The sequence below is a fragment of the Rana temporaria genome, chromosome 3, assembly GCF_905171775.1.
Source record: "Rana temporaria chromosome 3, aRanTem1.1, whole genome shotgun sequence".
NCBI classification, from domain to species: domain Eukaryota; kingdom Metazoa; phylum Chordata; class Amphibia; order Anura; family Ranidae; genus Rana; species Rana temporaria.
This window is the reverse complement of record NC_053491.1, coordinates 465,633,343-465,653,079: the sequence shown is the minus strand read 5'-3', so window position 1 is coordinate 465,653,079 and position 19,737 is coordinate 465,633,343. Positions and strand designations below refer to the sequence as shown.

General features: G+C 49.2%; 1 protein-coding gene across 1 annotated transcript in view; it reads right to left on the bottom strand.

The window, feature by feature from the left end:
- The window catches only part of DNAH2 (dynein axonemal heavy chain 2), a 402,999-nt gene that overhangs the window by 288,896 nt on the left and 94,366 nt on the right, over positions 1-19,737 (bottom strand). Inside the window, exon 10 of the mRNA XM_040346833.1 lies at positions 18,820-19,025. Within this exon, the coding sequence (XP_040202767.1) occupies positions 18,820-19,025 (206 nt within the window). The remainder of the gene's footprint in view (positions 1-18,819; positions 19,026-19,737) is intronic.

The window sequence follows — 19,737 nt, the reverse complement described above, 5'->3', positions numbered from 1 at the left end:
AAGCTCTGGAGCCATTGCACTTGCAGAGTCCAACTGAACTTTGCAAAGTGCACAGTCTATTTGCCATTAGTAAATTAACCCCTTATGTGTCACCAATAATATGTGCTGCCTTGAGATACAAACTCTAAGGCCCCATACACACGAGAGGATTTATCCGCGGATACGGTCCAGCGGACCGTATCCGCGGATAAATCCTCTCGAGGATTTCAGCAGATTTCTATGCGATGGCGTGTACACACCATCGCATTGAAATCCGCGCCGAAATCCTCTGGCGATGACGTGTCGCGCCGTCGCCGCGATTATGACGCGGCGACGGGCGCGACGCTGTCATATAAGGAATTCCACGCATGCGTCAAATCATTACGACGCGTGCGGGGAATCCCTTTGGACGGATGGATCCGGTGAGTCTGTACAGACGAGCGGATCCATCCGTGGGATCCGATTCCAGCGGATAGATATTCTGTGCATGTCGACAAATATTTATCTGCTGGAATTCGGAAATATCCGCGGATAAATATCCGCCGGAGTGTACACACCATAGAATCTATCCGCTGAAACCCATTCGATGGGATTTATCTGCGGATAGATTCTATGGTGTGTACGGGGCCTTAGGCCCGGATTCACGTAGAAGCGCGCATTTTTGTGCGGGCGTAACGTATCCTATTTACGTTACGCCTCCGCAACTTTGACAGGCAAGTGCAGTATTCTCAAACCAAAGTTGCGGCGGCGTAGCGTAAATAGGCCGGCGTAAGCCCGCCTAATTCAAATGTGGAAGATGTGGGCGTGTGTTATGTAAATTTAATGTGACCCCACGTAAATGACGCTTTTTACAAACGGCACATGCGCCGTCCGTGAAAGTATCCCAGTGCGCATGCTCCAAATTAACCCACAAGAAGCCAATGCTTTCGACGTGAATGTAAATGACGCCCAGCCCTATTCGCGAACGACTTACGCAAACGACGTAAAACGTGAAAATTTTTACGCTGTTCCGACGTCCATACTTAACATTGGTACGCCTCATATAGCAGGGGTAACTTTACGCCAGGAAAAGCCTAACGTAAACGGCGTATCTGTACTGCGTCGGCCGGGCGTACGTTTGTGAATTGGCGTATCTAGCTGATTTACATATTTCTAGCCGCAAATCAGCGTACACGCCGCTAGCGGCCAGCGTAAATATGCAACTTAGATACGACGGCGTAAGAGACTTACGCCGGTCGGATCTAATACAAATCTATGCGTAACTGATTCTAAGAATCAGGCCCATAGATACGACGCCTCAAACTCAGAGTTACGACGGCGTATCTGGAGATACGCCGGCGTAACTCGTACGAGAATCTGGGCCTAAGTGCCCACTAAACCTTTCAACAAGATTCAGATTTACTCTACAATACTTTTAAGTAGAAGCCTCTAGGTAATCTGCACTGACAATAGTCAAAATGCTGCAGGCAACTGAAATGAATACGAAATTCTAAGCCTGAAGGGTAAAGGTCCAGGCAGCTGGCATTCAGGAATCCCAACAGACATTTTTTAATATAATGAAGCAAGCTACTCGGTAACATCCAGTGTATAATTTTTTTAACATTTAACACATTTAACATGCTAACACATTTTGGTCGAAGCCAGGGTTTGACAAATTTGCTTGGAATCTAGGAGCCAGCTAAAAAAGTTAGGAGCCTGAAAACGCACCCCGTCCCGCCGAGCTCGTGCACAGAAGCGAACGCATACGTGAGTAGCGCCCGCATATGTAAACGGTATTCAAACCACACATTTGAGGTATCGCCGCGATTGGTAGAGCCGCGATTGGTAGACCTCCTCTGTAACTCAAAACATGCAACCTGTAGAATTTTTTAAACGTCGCCTATGGTAAAAGTTTGTCGCCATTCCACGGGCGGATGCAATTTTGAAGCGTGACATGTTGGGTATCAATTTACTCGGTGTAACATTATCTTTCACAATATAAAAAAAAATTGGGCTAACTTTACTGTTGTCTTATTTTTAACTAAAAAAAGTTTATTTTTTCCCAAAAAAAGTGCGGTTGTAAGACCGCTGCGCAAATACGGTGTGACAGAAAGTATTGCAACGACAGCCATTTTATTCTCTAGGGTGTTAGAATAAAAAATATATATAATGTTGGGGGTTCTAATTAGAGGGAAGGAGATGGCAGTGAAAAACACATTAGAACTGCTGTTTTACTTGTAATGCCAACGGCTACCACAAGATTGCGCCAGATCACAGAAGGAAGCTAAGGCCTGCAGAAGGTCGCAAAGCCGCAGCCTCAATTACCGGCCTGCGCGACGGGGGAGGTGGGGGCACACGGAGACACAGGATCCCTACCTCCGCCGCCGCACGATCGCGGCGGGCCCGCGCCAGCCGGTAATTGAGGCCGCGGCTTTGCGACCTTCTGCAGGCCTAAGCTTCCCCAGGTCACAATTTCTTGTCGCAATTGCGCCCGGATTTTGTCGAGCCCTGGTTTGAAGCTATGCGTAAAGCTGTCCATAGATGATTTGAATCTCCTCTGGGATTCAAACCATCTATGGGCAGGCTGAATCCATCGATTGATTTGAATACAAACAGCATGTTTCGTTTTTTTCAGCATGTGATTGTTTCTAACAGCTATAGCTGCTAGCAATAATCACTGTGTTCTCCCGGCAGGGATGGCTCCCTGCGCCCCACTGCCGGGAGAACACAATAGCTCTGCAGAAGGGATTGCCCTATCAACACCGACATGGGGGGAAACAAGTGATTTTCTTTCCTGCAATTAGTGATTGGCCCGCCTAAGCGTATTACTGCTGTTTACTGCCATGTAGCCAATAAAGAATTGATGCAATGGCTATTACCAAGTAGCCAGCTTCATTATATTAGCAAATTATTGCTACACTCCAAAGGCACTTGGACCAGAGCACCGGTTCCCAGTCTTCCAGGTAATTACTTTGTTGGACTGTGTTTGAAGCCAAACAGACAACAGTCAAAAAGAACCTTTGAGGTTACAACCTCATCACCAGTCAGGCTTTTCAGAATGAGAGAACGATCTGATTGCAACCACCAGTTGCAATGAAAAGCAGCTAGAGGATGTTTAGTGTTGGATGACATTGGTTAAAAGCAATTGGAGATATCGGGCCAGATCCACGTAGCCCGGCGTAATTTTAGGCAGGCGTAGCGTATCGTAGTTACGCTACGCCGCCGCTACTTTGAGAGGCAAGTGCTGTTTTCACAAAGAACTTGCCTCTAAAGTTACGGCGGCGTAGCGTAAATCTCCCGGCGTAAGGGCCCGGAATTTAAATGATGAACAGGGGGGCGTGTTTTATGTAAAATAAGCTTGACCCCACGTAAATGACGCTTTTTTCGTACGGCGCATGCGCGCACATGCTCGGTATCACGTCGAATTTTCAAATTAAATTACGCCCGCTCAATGCCTAGACAACGTGAACGTAATTTACGCAAAGCCCTATTCGCGAACGTTTTGCGCAAACGACGTACACAACGGAAAATTTGACGCTTGCCCGACGTCCATATTTAACATTGCGTACGCCTCATAGAGCAGGGGTAACGTTACGCCGAAAAAAGCCTTACGTAAACGACGGGGGACGTACGTTTGTAGATTGGCGTATCTAGCTAATTTGCATACTCAACGCGGAAATCAACTGAAGCGCCACCTAGCGGCCAGCGTAAATATGCACCTTAGATCCGTCACTAAGGACCTGTCACTAAGGCCGGGTACACACGGACAAACATGTATGGTGAAAGCGGTCCGTCGGACCGTTTTCACCATACATGTCTGCCAGAGGGCTTCTGTACGATGGTTGTACACACCATCGTACAGAAGTCCGCGCGTAAACAATACGCGGGGCGTGTCCGCGGTGTCGCCGCGTCGATGACGCGGTGTCGCCGCGACAATGACGCGGCGACGTGCGCGGCCCGCCTTTAAAATGCTTCCACGCATGCGTCGAAGTCATTCGACGCATGCGAGGGACGGCGGGCGCCTGGACATGTACGGTAGGTCTGTACTGACGACCGTACATGTCCGAGCGGGCTGAATTCCAGCGGACTGTTTTAAAACAAGTCCAGGAATATTTGTCTGCTGGGAAAAGGCCCGGCGGGCAAATGTTTGCTGGAATTCGGCCCGCTCGCGCCCACACACGACCAAACATGTCTGCTGAAACTGGCCTGCGGGCCAGTTTCAGCAGACATGTTTGCTCGTGAGTATGGGGCCTAAGACGTACGTCAGTCGGATCTAGCCCAGCTTCAGGCGTATCTTGTTTTGTGGATACAAAACAAAGATACGCCGGAGCATCCTAGAAGTTATGCGGCGTATCAATAGATACGCCGACGTAACTTCTTCGTGGATTTGGGCCTCGAGTAGTAATTACATTAAGCTGGACACGTTCTGTGATGTTAAAGATGTTTCATAGCCCACCAAGCTACTTCTTCAACATTTCCATATTCCATATCGATTGGATTCAGGTGTCATAGGGTGTGAATATACAGTATGTGCTGAGGTATCATCCTGACGCTCTAGGAACTGAAGAAGTGGCTAGTAAGGTATAAAACACCTTCACCAACACAGAATTCAAGCTGAATGTGATTTCCTACTACTATATACAGAGGTGTATTTGGGTTTTGTGCTGCCCTAGGCCTGACTAAACTCATGCACCCCCTAATTTAAATATGACCCGCCCCTTCCTGTCAAGGCCACGCTGCTTCCTTTTCAAGACCCGCCCTGAAATTTTCCAGCGGGCACACTTGTTCTGAAGGCCTTGGGGAGGGGGGAGGCAATGGATTCCCTCTCACTTCCTGTTTGGGGCAGGAAGTGAAGGGAAATCTCCGCAAATGGGACAAGGATTGCAACAAAATAAACTGACAGGGGCTACAACCCTCCCTTACTCTATCCAAAATGAAAAACAAAAGGGTTGCCTATAGTTCTACTTTAAGCACAAATATTTGCTATATATATTTTTTTAAAATCTTTTTCAGTATTTGCTATATTTATGGAGAGGACTAAAAGGCTATAACCATGTCAGTGATGCAGTAGAAAACATATAGCACATTGCTGAAGGTATGTGGTCCAGGCATTGAGCAAAGGAACGAATGGGGCAGTGACAAATAAATCCATCGTCCGGCACCGGCTCACAACGATAGAGATTTTATTTTAGACATTATGACGTCATGCCCGGGTTCCCGGAAGTAAACAAAGCCGCGATTGCGGCTGTCAGCATGAGATTGGTGATTTTTTTTTCACGATCTCATGCTTTCCAGCCTGGAGGAGAGATGTGAGGTCACTAACCATTCCTATTACAAGGGATGTTTACATTCCTTGTAATAGGAATACAAGTGATCAAAAACAAAATGTAAAAAAAAAAGTGTAAAAATAAAATAAAATAAAAGTAAAATAAATAAATAAATAATAAAAAAATTAAAAACGCCCCTGTGCCTGTTAGCTCGTGCTCAGAAGCATGTAAGTCCCGCCCACATATGTAAACGACGTTCAAACCACACATGTGAAGTATCGGCACGTGCGTTAGAGCGTGTGCAACAATTCTAGTACCGAAGTTTTTGCGCCGTTCCAATGAGTGTGCGCAATTTTAAAACGTGACATGTTAGGTATCTATTTACTCGGCGTAACATCATCTTTCACATTATACAAAAATTGGGCTAACTTTACTGTTTTGTTATTTTTTTAATTCATTAAACCGTTTTTTTTCCCCAAAAAAAAAGCATTTGAAAAATTATTGCGCAAATACCGTGCAGGATAAAAATTTGCAATGACCGCCATTTCATTCCCTAGGGTGTCCTCTAAAAAAACATATATAATGTTTGGGGGTTCTGAGTTAAGTGCCAGAATTGGCCTGGTATGGAAGTGGTTATTTTTCTTTTCAGCAATCAACAGAAATAAAATTTAGATTTACCTCCTATATTGACTACCAGTAGCTGATATCTATGGTAAGTTACTATAATATATACTGTAGCAACTCCTCTGCTAAAAGGAAAATAAATAAGAAGATTTCCTATATTTAACTGCCATATGCATCATAGCAAGCTCTAAAAGCCCTCGGGGGTTTCTAGTGTATGTAGTATAGATATTAGATTGTAATCACCCAGGGCCGATCCGCCCTATAGGCTCACTATGCAAGCTGCTTAGGGCCCCACAAAGCTGCGGAGGGCCCCCCAAATTACTAGAGGCCCCACCTGGTGAGAAGTCATTTTCGGCTCTTCACCCCGCTTCTCAACCTCGCTGGCTGCATGGGAGAAGAGGTAAGAAGTCAGCACCCCCAGCTAACGTAAGATGTCATCTCCGACAACGGAAAACACCCCCCCCCCCCCACTTCTCAACTTTAATCTTTAATGTGACATATCACTGTCGGCAGCGCCCCCCCCCCCCCCCTTTCTCAACCTTAATGTGACATGTCATTTTCGGCAGCCCCCCCACTTCTCAACTTTTTAATGTGACATGTCATTTTGCTTAGGGCCCCAGGGAGGTCAGGATCGGCACTGTAATCACCCAAAGTTTTGCAGGAAAGTCTTACTGCCTACCTCCAAAGTGTAGCTGACCAGCTCAGTCTCCCTTGCATCTCCACCATCCCTACTACCCAGTGGCAGCTAGGTAGGTGTGCTGCAATTTCCACTCAACTGGTGTGGTTTTCCTTTCAGTCTGGGTACTTAAAGCCTGCTGGTGGGGACTGTTTTTGTGCTTCCCCCCTGCAAAATGCCGCCCTAGGCCTGGGCCTTTTTGGCCTAGGCAAAGATACCGGGCCAGATTCTCAAAAGAATTACGCTGGTGTATCTACTGATACACCGGCGTAATTCGAAAATCCCGCCGGCGTATCATTGTTTTGTATTCTCAAAACAAGATACGCCAGAATTAGGCTAGGATCTGACTGGTGTAAGTCACTTACACCGTCGGATCCTAAATGCAATACTACGATGGCCGCTAGGTGGCTTTTACGTCGATTTCAGCGTCGCATATGCAAATGAGCCGAATACGCTGATTCCCGAACGTTTTTGCGCCGCTTCGCCGTAGTTTACGTTGTTTCCCTAAGCGTAAGGTTACCCCTGCTATATGAGGGGTAACCTTACGTCAGTCCGCCGTATGCCATGTTAAGTATGGCTGTCGGGACAGCGTCGGGTTTTTCCGTTGTTTACGTAACTCGTCACGAATAGGGCTGTGCGTTAATTACGTTCACGTCGAAACCAATGTATTTGTGGCGTACTACGGAGCATGCGCACTGGGCTACTTTTAAGGCCGGCGCATGCGCAGTTCGTTCGGCACGGGGGCGCGCTTAATTTAAATACAAGCCGCCCCCTTTGAATTACGCGGGGATACGCCGGGCCATTTACACCACGCTGCCGCAAATTACGGAGCAAGTGCTTTGAGAATACGGCACTTGCTCCACTAAGTTGCGGCGGCGTAGTGTAAATAGCTTACGCCGGAATCTACGTGAATCTGGCCCACAGTGTTAACTATATAGCATGTGTCAGTTGAACAAATAAGAGCCTTCACAGACATGGTTGTTGAAGAGTGGATGAGTAGTGGACCAAAGTTTTAAGTTTTAGATACGAGATGCTATGACTGGTGTTGGAGATCCAGAGCCTTATTGAAGAAAATAGTTGATCAGCAATGGGGATGGACTGCATAGAAAAGAACACAAGAAAGCTTCTTTTGAGAAGATTTCAGCAAAGACGTTTGAAATGTCTTGACTACATGGACAGGGCTATCTTACGTAGCAGAGTAAGCGGTGTTCATTACTTCAGCAGTTGCCTTGATTAGCCGGGAAAATTTGCTGAGCCATTGCAGTTTTATTTAGCATGAATTATTGAACACATGGGAACAGATGTTGATTAGCTTGGAAGTGTTTTTGGTTTACAGCAGGGAGGTGTTGAGCATAACAGTAAAGATCGCGAGGAGCTGAAGTACGTTTCTCAGGCGCTAAGGGACATTTTTGGGTAGCAGGCAGAGTTTTTGAGCAATTGGAGAGAATTGTGGAGTGTCTGGGAAGAGTCAATAATAATAATTGACAAAAGAGTGTTGCCAAGTAGCTGAAAAAAATCTTTTGAGTAACCGTTGTATGTGGGTAGAGTTATGGGGCGACTGTAATGCCGCGTACACACGATCGGATTTTCCGTCGGAAAAACCTTAGATGGTTCTTCCGATGGAATTCCGCTCAAGCTTGGCTTGCATACACACGGTCACACAAAAAGTCTCTGAACTTTCGACCGGCAAGAACGCAGTGACGTACAACACTACGACGAGCCGGGAAAATGAAGTTCAATGCTTCCAAGCATGCGTTGAATTGTTTCCAAAAATGTGTCGGAATTTTGCGCGTTGGAATTGCTACGGATGATCGGAATTTCCAATGAGAATTTTTCCCTTCTGAAAAATTTAGAACCTGCTCTCAAACTTTTGCTGGCGGGAATTCCGACAGCAAAAGTCCGATGGAGCATACACACGGTCGGAATTTCCGACAAAAAGCTCACATCGGACTTTGTCTGTTGGGAATTCCGACCGTGTGTACGGGGCATTACTCATCTTTGAGTAACCGCAGAATGTTGTGGGACAGAGGTGTAACCAGAACTTTTAGGGCCCAGGTGCAAGAAACCATGACCTATCCCACTGGCCCCAGGGCCCTTTCCATTGGTCCTAGGGTTCTTTCCATCAGTCCCAGGGCCCTTTTCTCTGGTCCCAGGCAGCCACCTAAAGTGTAAAATGACTATTGTAAAATACTGATTTTTGTGGGCTTGCAGTGACTGTATGCACAGTTGAAAATAAAGACATCTCTTTTAAAGAAAATTTTGGAGTGCGGCTGTCCAGCTTTTGTTCTTTTGTTTTTTTGCTAAAGTGTAAAATGGTGTCCCCATTCATCAAAGCAACCTATAGATTATTTAATAATTATAATAAATGGGATCTTTGGTTTTGCACGTGCATGGAATGCAGTAACCTATGGCTCCCATGCCCAGTCATTCACAAGCCATATCCTGACCTGAGACAACTATATAAGTATGTGAATTCTGCATTGGCTAACAGGCAGCCCTCTGAATGGCAGAATACCTTCCATCCTTGAACACAGCCCTGGACAGACACCTGAGCACTGGAGGACAGTCCCCCGATGAGGCCGCAGGCAGCGGATCTCCCGATGCAGAAGAACACAATGGATGATGGGCACACACACACAGCCTTGCAGTGACTCCAATGACCTCCAGCAGAAGAAACAGAGCCAATGCGAGGGGGTGGGGATCGGTGCAGTGGGGGGCAATTACAAGAACCCATGCCCTGAATGGCTCTCCTTGCAGCAGCTAAATACCTTGGGAGGGAGTGGAAGAGAAGCAGCTTTCAGCTGCTGCATGGAAAGCCATTCAGGGCATTGGTTCTTGTAATTGCACCCTGCCGCAATGATCACCTCCTTCTGTCCAAAGATTCTCCCCGTAAGTCCGGATTATCCAACACAACACGTCCATCAGACAATTATTGCCGTTAAATCCGATTGTGTGTACGGGGCTTAAGGCCCCGTACACACGATCCAATTTTAAGGCCATAATTGTCTGATGGACGTGTTGTGTCGGATAATCCGACCGTGTGTATGCTCCATCAGACAATTGTTGGCTGAATTAACGACAACAAATGTTGGCTGTTCATGCTCACCAATTGTCTGACAATAAATCTGTTACGTCGGTTTATCCGATCGTGTGTACAGACTAAAATGCAAAGTACAAACACGCATGCTCAGAACCAATGCTAAACATTAAGACAACATTAGCAGAAGTTGCCCAAAGGGTGGCGCTAAATAGCAGAAAAAACACATATTTAGGTTTTGTTGGCTGAAAATGTTGTGCCGTCTGTATGCAGAACAAGTTCACGGCCAGGGCTGCCATCAGGGGGGTACAGGCAGTACACCTGTAAGGGGCCCGATGGTCCCCAGGGGCCCCGGCTGGAACCCCCCCCCCCTTTTTTTTCGTCAGCTCCCCCCAACTCAATTTGCGGCGGCAGCACCCCCGAGGCTCAATTCGCGCCACCCCCCCCCCCGTTCTCAATTCACGCCCCCCTCCGTGGCACCCCCCTGCTTCTCAAATCACGGCACAGCTTCAGGGGGCCCATGCCTGAAGCTGTGTAAGGGGCCCCAAAATTCCTGATGACGACCCTGTTCACAGCCAACGCCCATTGGACCAAAATCCACGGAAAAGTCCGCTCGAAGTCCGATCGTGTCTATGAGGCTTTAAGCGTTTTAGAGTTTGGTCTTTTTTGAGTAACATCTGAGAGTTCTTGAAGCTTGTGGGTAGCTATGGATCACTTTTAAGATGAGCCTGGGCATCCTCCGAACCCATCTTTAGCCAAACTCGCACTTTTCACTTCAATGAGGCATAAAAAAAAGCAGGCGGATTTCGAAGTGGGAATGACCCAGCCCACCACTAATTGGAGTAAAAATAAAGTGCAAGTTTGGAGTTTGGCTCAAGTTCGGAAAACACCTGAGCTCATCCTCATGTTTGAGTAACAGCAGAAAGTTGTGGGAGAAGTCAATATGCGAAAAAGGTGAGCATGTGCATGAGTAGAGGTCGACTGATATGGGTTTTACTCTGCCGATATTTAGAAATTGGGGCAGCCGATGGCCGATATATGATGCCGATTTTTGTGGCCAATATTTTAGGCCGATTTAAAAAAAAAAACTCACCCACTCCACTCCTTCCTGCTTACTCCTGTCACTCTAGCACACAATTGATGTCCTCAGTACAAATGGCACTGGCAAGTGGCACTGGTTTGGAACTGGTTTGAAACTGGCAGGTGGAACTGGTTTGAAACTGGCAGGTGGAACTGGTTTGAAACTGGCAGGTGGAACTGGCTTGAAACTGGCAGGTGGAACTGGTTTGAAACTGGCAGGTGGAACTGGCTTGAAACTGGCAGGTGGAACTGTTTTGAAACTGGCAGGTGGCACTGGTTTGAAACTGGCAGGTGGCACTGGTTTGAAACTGGCAGGTGGCACTGATTGGCATTGGCAGGTGGCACTGGTTTGAAACTAACAGATGCCACTATTGGCACTGGCAGGTGGCACTAGCAGGTGGCACTGGTTTGGAACTGACAAATGGCACTGGTTTGGAACTAACAGATGGCACTGGCAGGTGGCACTGGTTGGCATTGGCATGAGGGTAGTTGACTTGCTACTACAGGAATATGAATACGTGGGGGGAGTTAGGAGGTTCTGAGTACCAATTGAGCGTTCTTGAATAGCTGGGAGCTCTTGAGTGGCAGAGAAAAGTTGAGGGTACCCAGGGAGAGTTTTTGAGTAACACTGGACTGTTGAGTCGCTTGGGAGAGTTCTAGAGCAATGCAAAGCCGTTGAGTAAGTGGAGGATGAGTGGCAGGAGAAAGTAAGTGATTAGCAGTAGATGAGAGTTTCGAGAAATAAAGAAGTACTTTGCTGAACAACAGTGGCAAGTTGTACTAAGCCGCAGGGGGGATTTGGGAAAAGTCGTTGGATATTTGAAGAGTTGCATAAAGTAGTTGGAGATTTGTGTGGGATTTTTGTACAATAATAAGAGGCTAAAAAAAAAAAGAGATGAAATTGCAGCAAATTTCAGCAATTTAGTGTATTGTTCTCCTAATGCAGACATTGTTTCACCACGTTTCACAGCATGGGGATTCTCTGTAGGACAATACATGTTTATGATACCCAAAATCTTCTGCAACTGCATTTTCCTGGAAAGTGTTACAGTGAGAGAAAAAAGTACCGTATTTATCGGCGTATACCGCGCACTTTTTTCCCCTTAAAATCAGGGGGAAATCGTGGGTGCGCGATATACGCTGATCCCCGATGTCTCTGAGCGCCGCAGCCTAGAGCCGAGTACTGCGCACTCGGCTAGGCTCGGCCACGCTCGGCTCCGCCTGCCGCAGCCAAGAGCCAAGCCTAGCCAAGCTGAGTGTACTGCGCACTCGGCTAGGCTTGGCCACGCTCGGCTCCGCCCGCAGCCGAGAGAAGCCGAGACAAGCCGAGAGGAGCCGAACACACAGGAAATTCGGCTCCTCTTGGCTCGGCCAAGGCGCCAAATCCAAAAACAAACACCGCTGCAACCCCGGGTAAGGTGTGGATGGACTCGCAGACGGACACCCACAAGGCTGGACGGACCCCGCGCAAGGAAGCCGCAGACGGACACCCACAAGGCTGGACGGACCCCGAGCAAAGCCGCAGACGGACGCCGAACAAGGCCGCCGATGGACGCAGGGCAAAAAAGGGATTTTTGTACTAAACGTAAAATCCATTTCTCTGAGTTCATAGATGGACACAGCCTTCATTGACCTTAGGGTTATGCTTCTTCCTACCAGGAAATTTAGGCAGAATTCTACAGCACTTAAGGTGTTAAAACCTTTCCTTCATGCCGCTCCTCCCAGGGGGCTTGGCTCCCCCAGGCATAACCCACACCCTGCTCTAGCAGCCTCAGTTCGTAACAAGCAGTACAAACAAAGGAGGTGTGGGTGCTGTGTCCGTCTATGAACTCAGAGAAATGGATTTTACGGTGAGTACAAAAATCCCTTTTTCTCTTTCGTTCATAGACGGACACAGCCTTCATTGACCTTAGGGATGTCCCCAAGCAGTGTCAAAAAATTTGAGGGGTGGGAAAAATAACACAGCAAAAACAGGTTACACCCCAAACAAAAACTGGAGTTACTCAACGGAGGAACTCCAACCTTAAACTGCCGCCTTACACACCTGTGGCCGAAGGAGGCATCAGAAGATGCACTCACATCCACCTTATAAAACTTTGAAAAAGTGTGGACCGACGACCAGGTCGCAGCCTTACACACCTGTAACACAGAGGCTAGGTGTCGGAAAGCACAAGAGGCCCCGATCGCCCTGGTCGAATGCGCCGTGACCCGAAAGGGGGGCGCCCGCCCCTTCAGGGCATAGGCCTGAAGCACAACCTGTCAGATCCACCTGGAAATGGTGGCCGACGAGACTGCCAGGCCCTTACTGGGACCGGACACAGACACGAACAGCGAGTCCGACTTCCGGAACGGAGCTGTCGCCGACAAGTAAACTCGAAGGGCCCGAACCACATCCAGAGAATGTAAAATGGCCTCCTTCGGGTTCTTCGGCTGAGGACATAAGGATGGAAGAACAATGTCCTTGTTAATGTGAAAAGCCGAAAAGACCTTCGGAAGAAAAGATGGCTGCGGGCGCAGCACCGCCTTATCCTGATGGATAACCAAGTAGGGAGCCTTGCAGGACAGAGGTAATAGCTACCAGAAAGACCACCTTCCGCGTCAGAGTCAGCAAAGGGATCTCCCGAATGTTCTCAAAGGGAGCATGCTGAAGTGCCGAGAGGACCAAATTTAAGTCCCAAGAAGGCAGCGGAGGGCGCACTGGGGGGGCCACATGCCTGACCCCCTGCACAAACGTGCAAATCAAGGAGTGCACCGCCAAGGGACACTGAAAGTAAACAGCCAGAGCAGAAATCTGACTCTTGATCGTGCTCAAGGCAAGAGTCTGGTCCACTCCCCGCTGCAGGAACAGCAGGATCCGGGACACCACGTAAGTACGGGGGTGCCAGTTCATCTCCCCAAACACAGAGATGTAGGCCTTCCATGTATGAGGAAAAAAACCTACGTGAGGTAGACCTCCGTGCACGCAGCACGGTAGAGACCACCGAGCCCAATAGGCCTCGGTCCTTAAGCCCCTGGCTCTCAACAGCCGCGCGCTAAGGCCGGTGGCTGTGAAACAGGGTGGAAGATCGGACCCTGTATCAGAAGATCATTTTCCAGGGGAAGACGCTAGGGGGCATCTGCCACCAGACGCCTTAGGTCCGCGTACCAGAAGCGACGCGGCCAAACCGGAGCAATCAGAACTGATAGAATCCCCACAGCTTCCACTCAGCGCAGCAGGCGAGGAAGAAGCTTCCGAGGAGAGAAGGTGTAAAGTAGGCGATAGTGACCCCAAGGAGCCACCAACGCGTCCGCCCACGGGTCCTTAAACCTGGCCACGAACCGTGGCACCTACCGATAGAGACGGGACGCTAGAATGTCCACGCCCGGAGTGCCCCACTTTCGGCACAGAACCCCGAAACACCTGCAGGTGGAGAGACCACTCTCCTTGGCCCCTTGCAGTGCAACTTAGGTAGTCGGCTAGCCAATTCCGTATTCCCGGAATGTACCCGGCCGATAGAGCCGGAACGGACCCTTCGGCCCACCGAAGGATGTGCGCGACCCCCGTCGCTGCAACAGAACTCCGTGTGCCTCCCTGATGATCAACCTACGCCAAGGCCGTGGCGTCATCGGACAGGATCCTGACTTGTCTGCCCTGTAGATCCAGGGACCACCTGGCAAGGCAAAGCTTGATTGCTCGGAGCTCCAGAATGTTGATCAGTAGGCAGGACTCCACCTGAGTCCAGTGCCCCTGGGCTGACTGGGTGCCCCAAGCGCCCCTCCCCAACCAGAGAGGCTGGCATCCGTCGTGGCCACTGTCCAGCAGAAAAATGACTTTTCGGCCCGAAGCGCCGGAAACGCCAGCCACCACACCAGGGGAGACATGATCAGATGACTCAATTGAATCTGGTAATCCAGAGATGACGGAAGCTAGTCCCATCATGACAGCAGTCCCCTCCGTAGTACCCTGGCGTGGAATTGGGCATACGGAACCGCCTCGAAAGAGGGTACCAACTGACCCAGAACCATCCTGCAGAATCGCAGAGATGACCGCTTCTGGATCGGCAACTGCTGCACAGCAGATAGCAGAGTCTGAAGTTTTTCCGTTAAGAGAAAAACACTGCCGCCCCGGGGGAATCCAGGACTAGTCCCAGGTATTCCAGTCCCTGAGACGGAATCAACCCTGATTTCAGGATAATCCAGAAACCAGCCGAACACTCGGAGAGCCTGACACGTGATAGACACGGCTCCACCAATGCAGAGCTCGAAGAAGCGCGTAGGAGAATGTCGTCCAGACATCCCATGATAACAAACCCCCGCTGTCACAGCCGGGCCAGTATCGGGACGAGCACCTTGGCGAAAACCCGCCGAATGGGAAGGACACCAATTGAAAATGGTCCTCCCCGACCGCAAAGCACAGAATCTCTGGTGCTTTGAGGATATGCGAACATGCAGGTACACATTCATGACATCCAAGGATGCCAGAAAATCCCCCTGATGGAGTGCCGCTTTTACCAAGCGAATCGACACCACCTAAAAGTTTGTGACAAAACAGACGAGGGACTTGAGGCCCAGGATTGACCAGGCCCCATCCTCCGTGGGGACACAAACAGAATGGAGTAAAAACCCCGAGACCGTTTCAACGAGGGAACTGGCACAATCACTCCCCTGACCAGAAGATCCTGGACAGCCCCTGACAGAGCCAACCGGCGAACCGGAGGAGGCCAGAGGCCGGAGGGAAAAAACCTGTTTGGCAGACAAGAGAGAAACTCAATCTTGTACCCCAAGGAAAAACACTTCGCAATGCGAAGCCAGTCTCCCACCCGAGACACGGGCAGGAGCAGACCGTTAGGCGGAAGCAGGTATGTCCGCAGACTTGTTAGGCATGCGGTATCAGGTGCGCTGCTACCCCGCAGCGGGAATTCAAGCACCATGTAGACCTACCCCCACCGCACAGGGCGGGCGGAAAAACGCTCGGAGGTAGGCAAGGAGGGTCCTTGCACAGGGCGAGGTCCCTAGCCCTTCCCAGACTGTGGGAACAGCATGCGCTTACCACCCGTAGCATCCTCAATGATGCCATTCAGGGAAGTCCCAAAAGGACCGTTCCCCCTTATAGGCCATCACCAAGGCCTTCCCAGAGGACTAGTCCGCAGACCAGCTCCTCAGCCACACAAGGCGGCGCAGAACCCTGCATAGACGTAAGCCCCGGAACGTATACATGGCCGCCTCGCAGAGAAAATTCTGACCCTGAACTATCGTTCAGCCAGGTCCCAAGAGGACTCGGAAGCCCCTTCTTCCAGCTCCTGCAGCAGGAGCTTCGCCCTTCCAGTCGGGGCCTGACCAGGGCCCCGGCCAGAGTCGGCCTCACCGCCCAAACCACCATGGTGAATAGGGAGCGGGCCACGGCCTCCACTCTCCTATCAGCGGGATCCTGAAATGCAGGAGCCCCTTCCACAGGCAATGTGGCGGCCTTGCGCAGTCTGGACATAGGGGGTCCTCTGGCGGAGGAGAGACCTATATTTTAAATCCCCCTCAAGGGGGTAACGGGTTGCAAATTTTTTTGACAAACTTTTTGTGGTGCATCCCATTCCTTGTATAACATATTGTCCAAATAAGGAACACAATGAACCCTTCAGCAGTGTGTGGCGGTTCGCGGATCCAAAAGGTACTGACACGGTGGTGTCTCCACCACAAACTCAATTTTTAGAGTCTCACGCGCCACAGAAAAAAACAAGAGCTCCAACAATTTTTGCTGACACTGCAACAGACATCCTCACTATCCATGTGGGTCAAGTCCGCAGCCTCTGACAAACCAGAACCAGATTCCATGTCAGAGACATCCCCAGAAGCAGGCTCCAGGAGGGGGCGCTTTATTACCCCCCATCCGGGCACAAGCTGCTGCAAACCTGGCAAGAAAACCCAGGATAGCCACATAAACAGATGTGGCAGGGGAAGGGACGCTAAGGGTTAACTCAGGCCTAGTGGAGAGGGAGACCTGGCTCAGGTTCCACATCCACATCCACATCCGATCCAAAAAAATCCCCACTGGTCACCTCCCTGCAGCTAAAGGAGAGCATGGGGGGCCACTGGTACTCACCACCTCACCCGGTGCAGCGTGGTTGGAGAAGGACAGGGTGTGCTGAGAGCCGAGCAGCGCTGTGTCAGTTTTTCCCTGAGAAACAGCCGAGGTGATTGCAGCTCCAACAGCCGCCACACGAGGCAGACGAAAATATGAAAAATGGCCGCCGAATGCTGAAAAAACAGCACAGGACTACAAGAAAATGGCCGCCGGGCTATATAAGGCTAGGCTCCGGCAAAATGGCCGCCAATGACGCAGATTTAAAAAGACAGTTACTTTTTTTTTTTTTAGCAACTGTCACACAGAAACACCTCACAGCACACTGCAAAGGCCCAGAAGTGGACACCACAGCCCCCTGCAGTGACACACACACAGCCCCTGCTACACCCGGGCCCAGTGACATGAGCCCCAGAAAAAAAAAACCCTCACAGCCGTCACCCAAAAAGGGAAGGAGGGAGAGGAATAAGGGAGAGAGGAAAGCAGGGAAAACCCTCAGTCGACCTCCCAAGGGAAACATTCCAGCCAGACCACTTACCTGAGTAAGGGGCCACTACTTACCTGTCCTGCGACTACACGGCTGGAGGTATCCCAGACAGAACCAACGTCCGCGAACGGCATGGCTGTCGGCCAGACACACTGTGACAAGACCATATGTGTGCCCTAGAACCGAAGTTCCCCGGCCGCCCCTGGAGCAACGGGGCCTGTCGTGGACGTCCTAAAGCTGAGCTGAGGGCCGGCACACGCTCGAAGGCCAAACATGGGGGGGACTATAAGGGTCGAGGACCCAGCCTGTCACCCAGTCGGCTGTTGATAGAAGAATCACAGGATTCAAAAATGCAGGAACAAAATAATAAAAAGCGAGAAAAATCGCAAGAAAAAACTCCAGAGTCCAGGACTCCAGAGAGAGCCTGACCTCCTGTTGTTAGGCAGAAAACAAACTGAGGCTGCTAGAGCAGGGTGTGAGTTATGCCTGGGGGAGCCACGCCCCCTGGCAGGAGCGGCATGAAGGAAAGGTTTTAACACCTTAAGTGCTGTAGAATTCTGCCTCCTGGTAGGAAGAAGCATAACCCTAAGGTCAATGAAGGCTGTGTCCGTCTATGAACGAAAGAGAAATGTAAGTTTTTTTTCCCTTAAACTACCTTTCTAAGCTTGGGGATAAATACAGTATTTGATCCCTTGCTGATTTTGTATGGTTGCCCACTGACAAAGAAATGATCAGTCTATATAATAAATGGTTGGTTTATTTTAACAGTGAGATACAGAATACAGAATACCAACACAAATATCTCGGCTTGTTACCTGTATATAAGACACCTGTCCACAGAAGCAATCAATCAGATTCCAATCTCTCCACCATGGCCAAGACCAAAGAGCTGTTCAAGGATGTCAGGGACAAGATTGTAGACCTACACAAGGCTGGAATGGGCAACAAGACCATCGCCAAGCAGCTTGGTGAGAGGGTGACAACAGTTGGTGTGATTATTAGCAAATGGAAAAAACACAAAATAACTGTCACTCTCCCTCGGTCTGGGGCTCCATACAAGATCCCACCTTGTGGAGTTTCAATGATCATGAGAACGGTGAGGAATCCGCCCAGAACTACACGGGAGAATCTTGTCAATGATCTCAAGGTAGCTGGGACCATAGTCGCCAAGAAAACAATTGGTTGTTACCAATTGTTTTCTTGGCCATGAAGTCCTTCATTTACTACGCCATGAAGGACTGAAATCCTGCAGCGCCCGTAAGGTCCTTCTGCTCAAGAAAGCCCATGTACTTCCCTGTCTGAAGTTTGCTAATGAACATCTGAATGATTCAGAGGAGAACTGGGTGAAAGTGTTGTGGTCAGATGAGACCAAAATCAAGCTCTTTGGCATCAACTCAACTCGCCGCGTTTGGAGGAGGGGGAATGCTGCCTATGACCCCAAGAACACCATCCCCACCGTCATACATGGAGGTGGAAACATTATGCTTTGGGGGTGTTTTTTTAATAAGGGGACAGAACAACTTCACCACATCAAATAACATAAAATAACTTATGATGGGAAGATAAAAATGTAGACGGGGACTGTGGAGTGATAGGAATGATCTGTTGGATGGAAGACTTATAGAGCATGATAGCCACCTGTTATAGTTGTCATGCCACGTGGTATTTTTCACGTCCAGTATGGTCTTCTTCACCGCTTTGAGAATGAGAAGGTTCTTCTGGAAGGTGTCCTCAATCTCCAGCAAGCTGCTAGTAATCTGGGGACCACTCTGCCCAGGAAAGCAGGGGAGAGGAGTCTGCTGTCCGTCGTCCCATCGTCCAAACTGTTGCTGACACAGACACACCTAGAAAGCAAAGTGAAGGCAATCTTGTCATGTAGTGCAATGGTCTAGATCTCAATATAAAATAATGCATACACAAACAATACAAAAATAAAAGTTTGAATTTTTTTTTTTTTTTTAACAACAAGGTTGGTCTTTATTGGAAAAGCACAAATATGGTATGTGACAAATAACACTGGGTAAGAGCAGAACAAAACAGAAAGAAATCAGAATCACAAGATACATCATGTGGAGGAGGAGAACATGCGAGTCAGATCAGCCACAAATCAGCGGGCAACATGTCCCGGATTGTTTTTGTCCCGAGACTTTGTCCCGGGAAATTCAAAAATGTTTTTGCCAAAAAAACGGCAACGGCTACACCAAAATGGCCGCCGCCGCCACTGTGTTGTTTCCTATAGTCCTCTTGTGTTCAGTGTAGAGGAGAGGGGCAGCCAATCGGCTTCTCTCTTTTGGCGACCCCTCCCCGATATCCACTGAACATGTGGATGGGATGCGATCTTCCTCTACCCGCCGCTGCCGCCACCTAGTTCATGGGTCTGAAAAGTTCATGGGTCCCCGAGGTACGATTGATCATCCGGCCTGCTATGTGCTTTTATCTGGCCTGCAGAGTCATCATAAGTCGTGCAGGTACGGACTCTGGTCGAGTTGCGGGAGTCGCAGGGTTTCTAACTTGGCCGGTAAGCTATTCACACAGATCTATAGAAGGCGATAGTGG